Source organism: Balaenoptera ricei, chromosome 1, assembly GCF_028023285.1.
Source record: "Balaenoptera ricei isolate mBalRic1 chromosome 1, mBalRic1.hap2, whole genome shotgun sequence".
NCBI classification, from domain to species: domain Eukaryota; kingdom Metazoa; phylum Chordata; class Mammalia; order Artiodactyla; family Balaenopteridae; genus Balaenoptera; species Balaenoptera ricei.
In genome coordinates this window covers 12,838,638-12,855,555 of record NC_082639.1, presented here as the reverse complement: position 1 = coordinate 12,855,555, position 16,918 = coordinate 12,838,638, and the positions used below count along the sequence as shown (strand labels likewise).

The 16,918-nt window shown below is 50.8% G+C and overlaps 1 protein-coding gene across 1 annotated transcript in view; it reads left to right on the top strand.

Moving 5' to 3' along the window:
- Nucleotides 1-15,493, top strand: part of PADI2 (peptidyl arginine deiminase 2) — a 47,835-nt gene extending 32,342 nt beyond the window's left edge. Inside the window, exons 7-16 of the mRNA XM_059895189.1 lie at nt 1,009-1,187; nt 3,060-3,163; nt 4,257-4,368; nt 4,903-5,010; nt 7,077-7,228; nt 9,109-9,253; nt 10,017-10,110; nt 11,801-11,886; nt 14,466-14,594; nt 15,258-15,493. Of these exons, the coding sequence (XP_059751172.1) occupies nt 1,009-1,187; nt 3,060-3,163; nt 4,257-4,368; nt 4,903-5,010; nt 7,077-7,228; nt 9,109-9,253; nt 10,017-10,110; nt 11,801-11,886; nt 14,466-14,594; nt 15,258-15,491 (1,343 nt within the window). The 3' untranslated portion in view covers nt 15,492-15,493. The remainder of the gene's footprint in view (nt 1-1,008; nt 1,188-3,059; nt 3,164-4,256; nt 4,369-4,902; nt 5,011-7,076; nt 7,229-9,108; nt 9,254-10,016; nt 10,111-11,800; nt 11,887-14,465; nt 14,595-15,257) is intronic.
- Nucleotides 15,494-16,918: the final 1,425 nt, after the last annotated feature.

The window sequence follows — 16,918 nt, the reverse complement described above, 5'->3', positions numbered from 1 at the left end:
TGCTCCTAGACAGAGGGGCTGCATCTTGCCCGTCTCTGTGTCCCCCAGAGGTCCTTGCCCATGTGGTCACAGAGTAGTAATTCAATACATGTGCTCCAAATTGGCCTGAAAATTCTCCCATGGGGAGTGATGTGGGAGCCATTGGTTCATTCAGTAGATATTTATTAAATACAACCTGCCCTGGACTGGGCCTGTCTCAACCCACATGCAGGTGACAGTCTCTCAGAGCCAACAAATAACACTGAGATCATGTCCATTTAAAGGCTGTGATGGGGAAGGACGGGGGCTGCGGAAACTCCAGACAGAGCCCCTGGCTTGGTCTCTGGGGGATCTGGCTACGATTCCCAGAAGTGACACAAATCAAGGCCTGAAAGGAGGCAGATGACTCTTCCAAGCAGAGGGAACAGCGCTGTGAAGAGCTGGGTGGTTTCAGTGGGGCAGGAGCGCGGGAGAAACCAGCCACAAAAACGTGCAGCCAGAGACCCACACGCCAATGTGGCTCGCATTATATGGAGGAGAATTTGGGGCACAAATGGGCACTTTGGTGTTTTATTTATATAAAGGAGAGGAGAGGTCGGGGTTCACAACTAGACAGGGATTTGAGTCCCGGCTCAGCCACTTACTGGCTATGTGACTCCGGACAAGCCATTTCTTATTTCTGGGACTGTTTCCTCCTCTGTAAAATGGGAACAATAATTCCCTTCCTTGACACCACTGGCTGCCCGGTCCTCAGCTGCTATCATCTCATGTCGCCTTCCTGGGAGAGTTAGCTCACTTTATAGGCAAGGAAGCCAGAAGCCAGGAAGGGTGTCTGCTTGAGCGCCACATGGCTAGGGCCCTACAGTGCTGGGAAGATGACCAGGCCATAGCCCTTCTGGTGGCATTTTCTGCTTGTGCTTTTCTCTCTGTGTCTAGAGGACAGGTTACTCTGCCATCGCCTCCCCCATCAGTGACCCCGCCCCACGGACGGTTGTGGGTGGGGCCTGACCTTGGTCCTTCTCCCTCCAGACCCGTTTTTCGGCCAGCGTTATATCCACATCCTGGGCCGCCAGAAGCTCTACCACGTGGTCAAGTACACGGGTGGCTCTGCCGAGCTGCTGTTCTTCGTGGAAGGCCTACGTTTTCCCGACGAGGGCTTCTCGGGCCTGGTCTCCATCCACGTCAGCCTGCTGGAGTATATGGCCGAGGTGAGGGCTCCGGGCCTCTACCAGGAGGGGCTGCGCTGTGGGCCATGTGGGGCTCCTTCTAGAGGGCCACTCCCAGGGGGGTCCCCAGGATGCTCTACTCCCCTCAAAGCTCCAAGGGGAGGGGGTCCAGGCTTGGAGACCTGGGTGCCCCACCATCCACATGTGTCTGCCAGCGTCCTCTGAGCTATGCTGTGGGGATCCTCCTTACTGTACCTACTCTCCCGGATTCCCTCCAGGTGATTTTTTCTTACCTCATGCCTGTCCCTCGTCTGTCCTCCTCCCTGCAGAGGGCGGGCCTAGTTCTGAGGCACAGAGTGCCAATGGTTAGCGCAAGAAGCAAAGTAGGCCACAAACGTGTGCCCTGTTCTTCCCTCCCTGCCTGGTCCCACACCCTAGCTGTGGGTTCTACCAACTCTGACCACAGGCCGAACCCCAAATCCCAGTCGCAGGCCATGTCCCCTCCCTGTGGCCAGACATCTCACCCACCTTTGCACTTGGTTTTGGGAAACTGGACAAGGAGAGCACCTTCCCCTCCCGAGGAGAAGCCCCCCAACCCCCCAGCCTAGGATGTGTCCTGCCCACAAGGACCTCTCATCAAAAACTGCAGCCCCAGACCCCTGCCCCTCAGGCCCACCCCGCTTTGTTCAGATATAGCAAGGGACCTGGCTGCCCTCTCAGACACAAGGTTTGCTCCCCAGTTCCATCCCCGGACCGCTTTGAGGCAGGAGGCCGTGGGGTCTGCCGAAGGTGAAGCTAGGTCTCACTTAGATTTATGAGAAGGGGCTCTGGAGTCAGACGGCCCAGGTTTGAGCCCATGAGACATTGGGCAAGTGAATTTACTCCCTGTGCCTTAGTTGCCCCATCTGGAAAACAGGAATGACAAATACTGCTGCTTCCCAGGGTGGCTGTGAGCATACAAGCTTGTGAGATCTCATTCACAAAGCAGCCTCAAGTCGCTGGGAAAAGGGAAAGGCAGGAAAAGCAGAGCTAACAGGAGCGGGTGGGGAGAGGGCTTCTCCTGCTCCCCCAGTGCCTGGAGCAACCTGGCCATCAGGGTCTCTCAGATTGGCCCCCTCCAGCGGACACTAAAAGGCAGACCCCGGGGGACTTCCCTGGTGGTCCAGTGGTTAAGACTCTGCGCTTCCACTGCAGGGGGCACAGGTTCGATCCCTGGTCAGGGAACTGAGATCCTGCATGCCGTGAAGAGTGGCCAAAAATAAATAAATTAAATAAATAAATAATTTTTTTAAAAAGGCAGACCCATGCAGGAAAGGCCACCTCCATCCTCCCCACCAAGGGCAGGGGCCGGTTTCCTGTGGCTTTCCAAAGCCAGCCATGCAAAGGAATCATATCTCATCTTCCTTCAAGTTGCAGGCAAGCTGCCCGAACCTTTCCTTAAAGAACAATGTGGACATATCAAAATTTTCCCCAATAACTTTATAACACTCACACATAGAAAAGGGCAAGGTGCCCAGAGCAAAAATAGAGGAAGGCCGGGGCTGGCTCAGCCATCGTGTGAGCCGATTTCAGGAAGAGAACTTTGATGCAGCGAGATCAGACAGTGGTTGAGAGTATGGGCTCGGCAGCCAGACTGCCTGGGCTTATATACAGGCTCTACCACTTACTAACCATGTGACCTTGAGCAGCTATGTGGCTTGGTTTCCCCATCTGTAAAACAAGGATTATAATACTATCTACCCTCTGGGGTTATTGTAAGGCAGAAATGAAATCTCACATGTAAAAATAGGACCTGGCACACCGTAAGTGCTCCCAAAGGTACTACTGTTATCGGTTTCACCCACTTTGTTAGGCAGGAGTGAAAAGCACCCTGACAAGACTTTTTGATCCCCTCCTCTTCTCTCCCACGCCCAGGAGATCCCCCTGACACCCATCTTCACGGACACTGTGACATTCCGGATTGCTCCGTGGATCATGACCCCCAACATCCTGCCTCCCTTGTCGGTGTTTGTGTGCTGGTAAGCAGTAGGCACAGCGCAGAGAGTGGCTAAAGCTGGGGCTTCAGGGGCAGACAGACCTGAGTTCAGATCATGTTCTGTTACTTACCAGCTGTGTGACCTTGAGCAACTCACTTGGCCTCTCTGAGCCTCTGTTTCTCTGAGACGCTCACATCACAGAGTCATTGTGATGATTAAGTGAGATGAAGCAGGTGAAGTATTCATCCAAGGTCCTGGCACAGAGTTTTTGTGCTCTAAAAATAATAGGGCTTCCCTGGTGGCGCAGTGGTTAAGAATCTGCCTGCCAATGCAGGGGACACAGGTTCGAGCCCCGGTCCGGGAAGATCCCACATGCCGCAGAGCAACTAAGCCCATGCGCTACAACTACTGAGCCTGTGCTCTGAAGACTGTGCGCCACAACTACTGAAGCCCGCATGCCTAGGGCCTGTGCTCTGCAACAAAAGAAACCACCGCAGTGAGAAGCCCGCTCTCTGCAACTAGAGAAATCCTGCTTGCAGCAAACAAGACACAACACAGCCAGAAATAAAATAAATAAATTTATAAAATAATAATAATAATAGCCAGCATTTCTTTCCCATATCTTCTTGGCCCATACCATGTAGTCAGGAATCTTTCTCTACAATGGATATTCAACTCATCTTATTCATTCAGCAGTTCTTTAACTGAGCATCTATTGTGTGCTAGACAGCTACAGCGAAATGAGAAGCAGGGGAAAGAAGTGCCCGCAGGTGATACTGGCCACACCACCTGGCCACACAGCCCTGCTGTCCTGGACCCATCCCCTGCCTCCGTGCTAGGCATAGCTCTTCCTTGGAAATCTGGGGAGTCAGAGATGTAAGGCTTTGGGGCAGGTGAGGGTGAGAATTCCCCCCCTCGTTTTGTTTGTTCATGACTTTGGTAAACACTGCATGAAGGGATGAGTTTGCTTGGCCCTTGACTCCAGTGGCCTTTGCAAAGGTGCCTTTGAACACAGATGTGGCCTCATCTGCCCAGCGCAGCCCAGAGATGCCAACTGCTGTTGCCACCTCAGTGGGCTGGCCCTCATCCCTCCTCACCCTCCCTCTTGGCCTCCCCCTCTTCCTACACTTCTCAGCATGAAGGACAACTACCTGTTTCTGAAAGAGGTGAAGAACCTGGTTGAGAAAACCAACTGTGAACTGAAGGTCTGCTTCCAGTACATGAACCGGGGAGATCGCTGGATCCAGGTAAGGAACCCCAAGCTGGGAAGGACATGGTCCAGGGCTCAGGCAAGAAGAGGCAGCTTAATGTCAATGCCCTGGCGCCCAGCTGCTCCACGTATGCGAGTTCTGTCCTCAGATCACACATGCACGTGTGCACAGGGACAGAAATGTACAAGGTAATTCACTGCAGCTTCTTAGGGTAGCAGAAGACTGCAAAACAGCCTAAATGTCCATCCACGGGGCAACGGGGTGACCATATGATTGGACAGCCTTTCTGTGTAGTACTATACATCAGCTAAAAAGAAGCCAATCTATAAATAAACAATGCACTTCCAGTTAAGGTGTTACTTGCAGGAAAATGTATACAGATGTTACCAGTTATGTTTTTTAAAATGGGGTCAGTATGAGTACAAACATGCTGGGGATGTGCAGAGACTAAGGAGGGATATATAAGAAACCACTGCCATCATGTGCTTGAGAGGAGAATTGGGGAGGCTGGCTAGTATTCACTGGTGGCCCCCTAGGCTCGTCTGATGGCTCTTCCCCGTGTCCCCACAGGATGAAATCGAGTTTGGCTACATCGAGGCCCCCCACAAAGACTTCCCTGTGGTTCTGGACTCCCCCAGAGACGGAAGCCTGAAGGATTTCCCAGTGAAGCAGCTCCTGGTGAGATGCTGAGGACCACCTGGGGGATGGGGGAGGGCACAATCCTGGGGACTCTTACAGGACAGAGTGGTCGGGAGGCCTTGGGCACCCCTGGCAAATCAGTTTACTGCAAATTAGTCTGTTGCCTCTATCTTCTCATCTGCAAAATGGGTCAGTTGGGATAGTAATCTCTAACATCCTTTCCTGCTCTGATAACTGATGCTTTTCCAAAACATGGAGAGTTCTCTCATGGTAAACTCCTGCCACTGCCCCACCTCCAACTTACAGCAAAGTAAGTTTCAAAGAGGAATATTATAGTTAAGCAGTTGTCAAAAAGCATGGTTCCAACTTCAAAGCTCATTAAAGCTGTGACTTTTTTCAGTTCATGAGTTTTTTAAAAAGCAATCTGACCCCCACTCCCGATTCTAGAGGTCATTACCACTCTCCTTTTATGCCATCAACAACCAAGTGAATGAGGACAGAACCAAAATCAGTCGTCTCTGTCCTCACCTTCCGCCCTGAACAGGCAGGGGGAGGCTTGAACAGAACACGAAACAGAGACTGGGTAGATCAGGTGGCTTTGCCAAGGTCACACACAGGGCAGCCTCCTGTGAGACATCAGGGCTGCTCAGAGGGAACCCTTTGCCGGGTCCGCACCTGCTTCTTGAGAACAGTCACTAACCTAGTCCCTTCATCACAGGGAGATGGCAGAGCCAGTGGTGTGAGCACAAAGCCCTGGAATGCCAGACAGATCTGGCCTTGAGTCCCAGTTCCACCCCTTAGCAGCAATGTGACCTTGGGCAAGCACCTTAACCTCCTCAAGCCTCAGTTTGCTCATCTGTAAAATGGGGATAGAAACAGTATCCATCTCACAGGCTTATTGCAAAGATTGAAAGCATTATATAAGGCATCCGTGCTACTCCTGATACAATGACTATTATTAGCTACTGTTCTGGTTCTCATTCCACAGCCCTGGACACTGTCCTCGATGAGGACTGTCCACTTTCTCCAACATGAGGGGTAGTCAAACCAGCCAGCAGGCAGGAGAACCAAGGCCTCTCAGATCCTACTCTTACTCTTTCTTCCCGGGTCACCACCTGCCTTCAATGTTCCAGGCTGGCCTGGTACCAAGGCCCCCGGACTGCGTTGTTCCTGGAGGCCTGGGCCAAGCCCAGCTTTGTGCTGCATGCCTGCCTGCCCATGTGAGGCTGTAAAGCCCCAGCTGCCCCAGCCTCTGGCGAGTCTCACCTTGCCATCTGGGGCTCGCAGGCGAGAAAGCACTAAGCTGCAGCCATTCACCCTACTGGGCACAGCTGTCCCTTGAGCCTCTAAGCTGGGCCAGGATAAGCCACATCTTCTCACTCTTTGGTTTTTATTAGCAAGGATTTTTGTCAGACAAGCTTAGTTCCAGCCCCAGTGCAAGCTCCCAAGCAAGATCCCTACTTTTTTACCAAAAAATCATGAAAGGAAACTTAAAATTCAGGGGGCATCACTGGGGTTATATCATGTAACTGTAGTCTGTTGGAACTCTGAGCTAAGAAGGATTCTGAGGCTATATCTGGACTCCGTGAATAAATATGGTTAGTTGGGAATGGGTTGGGATGGTATATATGTTACATATCTGCTATTCCTGCATGTATTGGTCAGCTTTCACTTGGTAAGACTGCAGTAACAAACAGCCCCCATATCTCAATAGCTGACAACAGCAAAGGTCCATTTCTTGCTCACATTAAGAGATGAGTGGGGATGTCAATAGCACAAAATGAGGACCAATCCAGAAATCACCAATATGTCTCCGTGTTTAAGAAATAGAGGCACACCCAGAGACCCAGATGTACACACACACACAGACACTCATATATTCACATTCATTCTCACGCTCATACTGACATGCTCACAAACTCAGCCTCCACATGCCAGGGTCCTGTTCATCAGTGGGAATCAGAAGAGCATGGGTGACACCCCCTAGAAGCTAAGTGCCCACAAGGCCAGACCAGAGGTAGTGAAAAGTGGTCATCAGAGGGTGGCTGGGTTGGGGCTAAGTGCTCCTGGCTGCAAGAGACTAATGACGGGTGTCTCTTGCCCAGGGCCCAGATTTTGGCTATGTGACCCGGGAGCCCCTCTTTGAGCCTGTCACCAGCCTTGATTCCTTTGGGAACCTAGAGGTCAGTCCACCAGTGACCGTGAATGGCAAGACATACCCCCTGGGCCGGATCCTCATCGGGAGCAGCTTTCCTCTGTAAGAGAAGCCAGGGTGGGCCTGCGGGCAGTGGCGGTGGGGAGGGGGGGGGACAGTTATTGTTTCCCTTTAGGAGCAGACTGGGTTGCTCATACATGGAGTGATTGGCTGGGAGAATTAACCTCTCCCATGACTCTCTGACAAGATACAGACACTCTTGGAAAGAAAACCAAATTAGCCTTTGCATCTTAGTATGAATTAGGATCTAATACAAAACTAAATAAATAACCCTCTTCCCAAAATGGGAGGGAATATAACGAGATTATAAAGAAAGTGGGGAAGGGATGAAGGAGTTCAGAGAAGGAGTACCGAAAGAGGATCAGTGGGAGCACACCAACAAATCCTCGGGGGTGCCCATTCACAAAAGACACATGAGAAGACATGGCTCTGCCCCAAAGCCTGAGTCCCTGGCTCCCTGTCCTATCAACAACACCTTCACTCCCTCCCCAGGTCACCCACCAGTCGATGAGAAGACAGATTCTTCCTTAGAGCAGTTGCTAGGGAGAGAGTGAGTACTGTGGGTCCTCACTTCACAAAAGGGCTGCCAGGAACCTGCACATATGGGACCAGCCAGGATTTGGGCACCAAGTCCCTATAACCACATGGGATTCTCTACCTTCTGTGGGAGGCCACTGACACAGACAGTGACCATTTGCTCACCCTGCCCTCCTTCTCCCTCCACTCAACAGTCACTCATCCATTCAACAGGTATTTCCCAGGCACCAGCCAAGCACCAAGCCCTATGTCAGACATGGGGTTCCAAACATGAAGCCCAGCCCCCACCTTCCAGGAGATGGCGGAGATCACAGACATGAAACAGAGGGTGTGTACAGTGATAGAATGATACAGAGCCAGGGAAACCCAAGGAGGGGTCCCTAACCCCCTTAGGGGAGTTCACGGGGGTCTTCTTCGAGACAAATATCTATTGAGAGTCTTTCCCCTTGGGCCAGGTATTGTTCTGGGCTGCGGGGAGACAGCAGTGAGCAAAACAAAGTCCCAGCTCTCGGGAAGTTTTCCATTAGGGGTGGAGGCAGTATAGACAATAAACATGTAAGCAACCAAATAAATAAGATACTTCTGTGTGCTAATAGGTGCAATGAAGAAGATAAAATAGGGTACATGATAAAGAGTGATGGGGCAGGGGCACTTTGGCTTTTGTGGTTTTGAGGAAGTGACTTTGGAATTGAGGCTCAGATGATGAGAAGGAAGCAGCCATGGGAAGATCAAAGGGAGGGAGCATTCCAGATAGAAGGAATAGAAAGGACAAAACCTTGGTAACAAGTTTAGCATGTGGCTAGAGCAAACAGAACAAGGAGGAAGGGAGGAAGATGAGGTAGGAGGGACAGGCAGGGGCCAGATCAGAGAGGCATTTGTTGGCCACTGTGAGGTTTTTGGGTTATATTATAAGGGTAATGGGGAGATTGAAGACCTCAGGTAGTGGGGAAGTCAGGAAGGGCTTCCTGGAAGAGGTGTCACTTGAAATGATTGAAGTTGAGAAGTTAACAGCGAAGAGGTACATAGGCTAGGGAAGATTTTGGAATCATGCCTGTGTCCTAGCCCCCTCCAGCAGTCCATGAGGGATCCCTGAGCACAGAAGCTTCTTACACCTACTGACACCCTCAGCGGCCAAAGGCTGGGCTCTATGCTCTTCACACAGACCATGGCTACAGCTAACTCCTCCTTTTTCCCCTTGGGCTCAAACACCTTTCTGCCTGTGCCAGGGTCTCTGCAACTCAGGCTCCTTCCCATGACTTTTCCGCCAATGCTATTCTGGGTCCAGGCTAGATTCTAAACGCTGAACTCCTCCTGCAGACCCTCTGGTGAGACAGGCACAGTGGGCAACCTTCTGAAGAACTGTCTCCTCCCCAACCCCACCCTAGGTCTGGTGGTCGGAGGATGACCAAGGTGGTGAGGGACTTCCTGCAGGCCCAGCAGGTGCAGGCACCCGTGGAGCTCTACTCGGACTGGCTGACCGTGGGCCATGTAGATGAGTTCATGACATTCGTCCCCATCCCAGGCACAAAGGTGAGCTGGCCCCTGAGGCTGGAGTGAATAGGATAGTGCAGAACCCCTGTACTACCAGCTCTTGTCAACAGAGAGGGGTATCTAGAGGAAGCAGACCGCAGAGAGGAAGAAGGAAGTAGGCTGAAGCTGGTCTGTACGTTGTTGCTGTGGCAGGTAAATGTTTAACCCAATAAATCCAAAATATTAGCACCTCAACATGTAGTCATTATAAAAATTATTCATGAGAGATTTTACATTCTTTTTTTATACTAAGTGTTCAGAATCTGGTGTGTATTTTACTCTTAGCACATCTCAACTCAGACCAGCCACAAGTCAAGTGTCCAATAATCCCACAGGGCTAGTGGCTACTGTACTGGCCATAATGCTCTAGAGAGCAATGGTGTATGGGCTTGGGGCTCTGGAAAGAGGTTCTTTCATTTCCCAAGAAGTGAAAAGAAACGGCTGCAACTTCAAACCCTGGAAATTTGGTGCAAATGGCCTGGCCTCTTGGCCACTTGGAAAAGCTCTTCCTCTCTGTCCAAGGTCACCTTTGACTCTGAGCTTTGACTCGATGGCGTTGCTGAGGTGGAGGAATTTCTATAGCAGGAAGGGTGAGAAATATTCCTCTGAAATAGAGAAAACCCTGCCAGGTGGCCTTTGCTCGGCAGGGAGTGGCTTGAGACAATATGCAGGTGGGACCCCGGGTCCTGAGAGTGGGGGCTTCTTCACGTTTCTTGGCCACCTCCTCTCTGCTGACACTGGCCCTCTGGATGGTCTCTCACAGAATTTCCGGATGCTCATGGCCAGCACCTCGGCCTGCTACAAGCTCTTCCGAGAGAAACAGAAGGAGGGCCATGGGGAGGCCATCATGTTCAAAGGTGAGTGCCCGCAGGGCCTTGGCAGGGAGCAGGGAGCTGAGCCCCCAGAGGGACCCTTGGGAGGACAGGGCAGATGAGTGCCTTGTCCTTGAACACCCAGCTCCACTTCCTGGACATCCGGCCCGCTCCAGGGCTGTGAGGTCACCGTGGTGGGAAGCAGCCCTGGCCTCTGTGACCCTCGCTGTGGCCCACGGGACCATCGAGCTGCCCGCTGCCCCTTATGATCATCAACAGTGCATAGCGCTTCTTCGGGACCTAGTGTATACTTCAAATGGCACCAGACCCCAAGGAGAGTTAAATGGTTCAAAATTGACACGCAATCTGTGTTCAAGGATCTTGTGTTTTCGGAAGGGAGATAGAGAAGAATATACATAATGCACTTGAGGGGAAGGAAGAAAAGTGGGAGTCGACAGACGTGACGTACAGTCAGACATCATCACCGTCAGTCCCGGAGTGAGAAATCATCTGCTTAATTTAGACATCCACATAACTGGGATAGACAGACTGGGATGAGCTTTGCTCTTAAATTAATCATGGAAAGAGACAAAGCTGATCAGGTGCAGACAGTGAGCCAGGTTAGAGAGGCCATGACAATTTCTTATGTGTTCTTCCTACATTCCCTTTTGACACTTTTCAGGTTGGCATCTCTAATCCACCTGCTCCCAGAAGTCTGCATCCCTAAGGCTGGTGGATACTTACATACATTACCACCCTCCATGTCTAAAGGCAGTATTCCTGATAGTGACTGGTGTCTGGGATGGACAAGACCAACTTAAGACCACTGTCATTTTTTAATTCCTACTGATAGGAAATTTTTTTTAGATTGGCAGGCATGAGTCTTGACTTTCTGGAGGCTTCTTTCTATATTAACCCCTCAAAGCTACCCATAAGGATATAGGAACTATTATCTTTGTACAAATAGGTCCAAGGGGTGGTGTGGAGACAGCTCAGGTACAGGGTGCAACAGCACCGATCTCTTTGCCACTAACAAGCTACAAGACTAGGAAACACAGTGGACCAGCATCAGGCAGGGAAAAAAAGAGTTAATAGCTTAGGCTCTGGAATCAGACTGCCTGGTCTGCTTACGGGCTCTGCCACTAGCTGTAAGACCTTGGACGAGTCATGTAACTTCTCTGTGCCTTCATTTCTTCATCTTTAATGCTGGAAGCTGCCTTATAGAAATGTGGGGAGGATTATTGAGTTAATCCATGTAAATATCTAGAAGACTACCTGCCACATAGCAGGCGCTCCATGAGCATTAGGTATCACTAATCAAGCCAGAAGCCACGTGGGCCATCATGATGGAATAGGAGGCAGATGCAGGCATAGACCAGGACAAGGGCCAAGCATGAGGCAGGTATGGAAAACAGGAAGGGTGACACCCCTTGGCATCCTGCTTCTGCCACACTTCCTCTGGTCTGCTGCTCATCCTTAGAAGCAGGCTTCTTGTGCCACCCTACCCTCTGGCCAGAGAGAGAACAAGACAGCTGCCACCCCTTCCCTGGCCCAGGTGACATGGCCAACCCTGGGGAAAGGAGTTACCCCAGGGGTTGCCCTCCTGTGCCCCAGCCTGTCCCAGCCCCTCTCCCTCATCCTAAGAGTTAGCCCAGAAGCTGGGGGCCTTGGCAAAGGGGAGCGCCCAGGCTGGACACCTAAAGCTAGACTGTCTCCTGTCCTCTGACCCCCGCAGGCTTGGGCGGGATGAGCAGCAAGCGAATCACCATCAACAAGATTCTGTCCAATGAGAGCCTCGTGCAGGAGAGCCAGTACTTCCAGGTGAGGGCGGGGCAGGGGCCCGTGGGAGGGACGCGGCTATGACCAATGGCGCCTGTCACATCCTCGGGGCTTCCATAGGAAATGGCCAAGGGTTCAGGACACATGACAGAGGGAAGGGCCTCAACAAGCATTCGGTCCAGCCCTCCTGGTTTACGCCTCTAAACTGGAGGCTGAATGGGGTGACAAAGCTGGGATGTGCGGGTCAGTGGAGGCTAGAAGCAGACAGGAGACCTGGGAAGGAAGGTTTATCAGGCAGTACCAAAGAACCAAGGGCTCTGTAAGGCTAGAGCCCACAGCATTTGGGGGAGACCCACACTCATTAATATATGATGAAAACTACAGACCTGCTCTCCAGAAAATTTCATATGTAAACACATACCATGAATTTTTATTTGTTTTAGGGGATCAGAGATCCCTGAAGTTTTCTATCTATGGATGAATCCCACCTTTTGAGTCCCTAAATCTCAAAGATTGTATCCAGAAGTAGATACCAGTCAAAAGGGTCATATTTTTTTTTAACATCTTTATTGAAGTATAATTGCCTTACAATGGTGTGTTAGCTTCTGCTTTATAACAAAGTGAATCAGTTATACATATACAATATGTTCCCATTTCTCTTCCCTCTTGCATCTCCCTCCCTCCCACCTTCCCCAGCCCACCCCTCTAGGTGGTCACAAAGCACCGAGCTGATCTCCCTGTGCTATGCGGCTGCTTCCCACTAGCTATCTATTTTACATTTGGTAGTGTATATATGTCCAAAAAGGGTCATATTTAGTTGAATTAGATCTCTCTTTATTTGCATGGGCATATTTATTTATTTATTTATTTATTTATTTATTTATTTATTTAGCTGCTTTGGGTCTTTGTTGCTGCACGCGGGCTTTCTCTAGCTGCGGCGAGCAGGGGCTACTCTTCGTCGTGGTGCATGGGCTTCTCAATGCAGTGGCTTCTCTTGTTGTGGAGCACGGGCTCTAGGTGCACGGGCTTCAGTAGTTGTGGCACTCAGGCTCAGTAGTTGTGGCGCACGGGCTTAGTTGCTCCGTGGCATGGGGGATCTTCCCGGATCAGGGCTCGAACCCATGTCCCCTGAATTGGCAGGCGGATTCTCAACCACTGTGCCACCGAGGAAGCCCTGCATGGGCACATTTAGAGTATCAAGTTTAAATTTAAAAACTCAAACTGATTTTTTTAAATGGCTTAATTGACTCATATGAGTAGAAAGTCCAGCAGTGGTATGGATTTCAGGCACAGGTTGATCAGGGCTCCAGCTCCATTTCTCTGCACTTCTTGGGCTCTACAGGTGCCCTCATGACAGGAGTATAGCTGCAACAGTCCAAGGTCTCACATCCATCGAGCACACCATCCACAAAGAGGGAGGTCTGTGCCCCCAACAATTAAACAAAAGCTTTGCATTTCACTCTGATTGTGCCAACCTGAACCAATTATTGTAGCCAGGGGAATTCCATATACTGAGTCCCTTAATCCTGGTTTATTGCCCATCCTTGAACCAATCACTGGAGCAAAGAGGCAGGGGCAAGGGTCCACTAATTAGCTGTCACCAGGAGGGCAGGGTGTAGTCAACCCAACCCAATAACTGGCTGCTACATTTCAGGGGGAGGAGTGGAGTGGATGCTGTGGAAGCAACTGCAGAGTTTCCCAAAGTTCACATAATGCCTCACTGGCTATTTGAAAGTTGACTTTATTGTAACTCCCCTCCGTGGACCTTTTTTGTCATCGGGTAGATCTCAGGTCAAATCATGTCCCCTCGTTTTGGCAGTTGGACCTTGGGCAACTCACTAAGGACTCTACATTTTGGGTAGAGTCTCTAATAAGGGGCTAATAATAGTGTCTACCTCATGAGGTTGAGGCTTAAATAAGTAATGTATGTAAAGCACTTAGAACAGTACACTTAGGGTTCTTGTACATATTAGTTTTAATTATTATTAATCAAAATCATTGTCACTGTTATTCTCACCACACGGGACAGCCTAAGGATTCAATGAGATACTTCACAGCAAGCACTTAGCAGAGGGTCTGGCTTGTAGTAGGTGGTGCTCAGTAAATGAGCCCTCACTAGTGTTATTTCTGTGATTTTCTAGTATTATTTCTGTAATCTTCTCTCTCGTTCTCTTTTTTTTTTTTTTTTTTTATTTATTTTTAAACATCTTTATTGAAGTATAATTGCCTTACAATGGTGTGTTAGCTTCTGCTTTATAACAAAGTGAATCAGTTATACATATACAATATGTTCCCATTTCTCTTCCCTCATGCATCTCCCTCCCTCCCACCCTCCCCATCCCACCCCTCTAGGTGGTCACAAAGCACCGAGCTGATCTCCCTGTGCTATGCGGCTGCTTCCCACTAGTTATCTATTTTACATTTGGTAGTGTATATCGTTCTCTTTATTACTACCATTACTGGTGGGAGGGGCGCCAGAGAGGTCGGCGCGTGCTGGAGTGCCGGGGTGAGGTTGACACTCTCCCTGAAGTGCTGGGTCCCCTGCAGGCAGGGGTGAGGTTGACAAAGATGGCAGGGGTGTCCCCTCACTCGCCTGCCCTCCCTTCTTCCCCGTTGCCCAGCGCTGCTTGGACTGGAACCGCGACATCCTCAAGAAGGAGCTGGGGCTGACGGAGCAGGACATCATCGACCTGCCTGCCCTCTTCAAGATGGACGAGAGCCGCCAGGCCAGAGCCTTCTTCCCAAACATGGTGAGGCGCTCTGGACCCCAAACCTCATCCAGGCTAGTCAGGGGCAGCCAGATCCAGAGGGACCCCTCAGCTGAGGCTGTCCGATCAGGAGGCCTGGTCCTGGCTGAGTTGCTGTGTGGCCTCCCACCCACCCCAGGCACTCACCCTCTCTGGGTTTCATTCCCTTCTGGGGTGATATCCTTATTCTAGCTGCCCCCTGGGGTCCTGGGGGATCCTTTAACAGATTGGAGAGTGTTTTGTAAATTAAAAAGCCCTTTATAAACAGGAGGGATTCTTGTTATCATAGAGGAGAGTCTTCTATGTGACAGAAGGAGGTTAGAACACACATACACACACACATAGATACATATATACACACGTACACATACATGAAAACACACATACACGCATGCGTGCAATGCACACGCTGATGCGTACATATATAGCCGCATGCACATGCATGGACATACACATAATACGGGGTGGATTGCCTGGTTTTCCACTCAGCTCTTCCACGTATGAGTTGCTTAGCCCCCCCCGAGCCTCAGTTCCTCATCTGTAAAATGGGGATAATCACAATCCCTACTTCATAGGGTTGTTGGGAGGGTTCAGTGAGCTTAGAACAGGGTGGGGCGTAGTAGGTGCTCACTAAACGGAGCTGTGGCCCCCGCCTCCCTGTTGCAGGTGAACATGATTGTGCTCAACAAGGACCTGGGCATCCCCAAGCCATTCGGGCCCCAGGTTGAGGAGGTGTGCTGCCTGGAGACACATGTGCGCTCCCTGCTGGAGCCCCTGGGCCTCTGCTGCACCTTCGTGGATGACATCTCCGCCTACCACAAATTTCTGGGGGAGGTGCACTGCGGCACCAACGTGCGCAGGAAGCCCTTCACCTTCAAGTGGTGGCACATGTTACCCTGACCTGCGGGGGGCTGTTGTGTGCTTGTCACAGCCCATCAACAACCAGTGTTGAGGCTGGACCAACGCTTGTGGTTTTTATTATGATTGCAAAATGCCCTTCAGCAATAACTATCAGGAAACTTGGGGGGAAACGTTTATTACTTTTCGTTTGGTTTTTACTTACAGGACCTGGCACACCTCGGGCCACACAGTGAGGTCATGGGGAGAGAGAGAGAGAACCCACGGAACTGGGGTTCTGCTTTTATGGGAGTTGAGGGTGAGGGCCTAGGATTTCGAGGGCTCACTCTTTTTTGGTGAAGTTAAAGCATAAGAGTGGGAATTTAAAGCGAGGAAAGAGGAAAAAAGGCAGGTGGCCCAAATGGTCAGTTATCAAAAGCAATCAAGATCTCTAAAAGAAAGGAGCCTCGGTGGGGGGAGGCGGCCTGGCTCTTCACCCAGTTGTGTGGCTGGCAACGTGTTTACTCAAGATCGCCGTGTTTGAAGGGGCTGCTCAGGAAGCAAAGCTGAGTCAGGCACTCGTATCAGGAGAAGGAGAAAATCTGACTGTCAGGGCTCACACGACAGGGGCCTGGGCACCTCCCTCCTTCCCTGAGTTCTCCAGACTCTTCGCACCCCCAGAGGATCCCCCTTCCTGACGTGCACTGGAGGCCGCCATTGAGGGGCCTTCAGGCAGTGGGAGGGGATTTGAGATATCTGCGCCTTGCCTTCCCTCAGAAGGGCCTCAGGGTCCACGAAGTCACCCCCTGAGCCTCCATGCTGTCCTTCCTGAAAATAGCTGGACATTTGGCCAGTGTCTGTATAGCCCTGACGTGAAAAACAAAGCAAAACAAAAACCGCTTTACCCAAACCCTTCCCCAAAGAATCTTTAGTCTCTTGTCCAAAATTGAATGAGGGGAGAAGGGAAGGAGGTTCTGGGATGACCTGTTGTCCCTGTAGCCATGCCTTGTGGGTCAAGGTAGATGGCATGGAAAGGGATTCTGGAACCCCAGGTGTACCTTGAACTGTCATCATCCTTTGAAATTCACCTCCCTTGGCCACCTGGACACCCCCAATTATTCATTGCTTAACAGCCTCCGTCAAATCCCCTCTGCAGTGTAGACACCGTTGGCCAGCCTCCTTAGACTTAGATTCCCTGAGGGGCCAGTAATTGAGCTTAGAACCTTCCCTGGAAGTGGATTTTATCAGAGCAGCCTTCTCTGTTTACAAGATTCTTATGCTTCTTCTTTCTCATGGACCCAGGCTCTCCCAGATGCTTGGGGGTTTCTCCCCACACCAGCATCCTTGTGGCCTGAGAGTTCACTGTATAAAGATGCCCCAGGGTGAGCCATATCCATCTTCTCTTGCTGGGTTCTTGATTCTCTGGCCAGTCCCTGACCTCCCTCCTCTCACAGCCTCCACTTCCTGTTCCAATGCCGTCTCTCCAGACA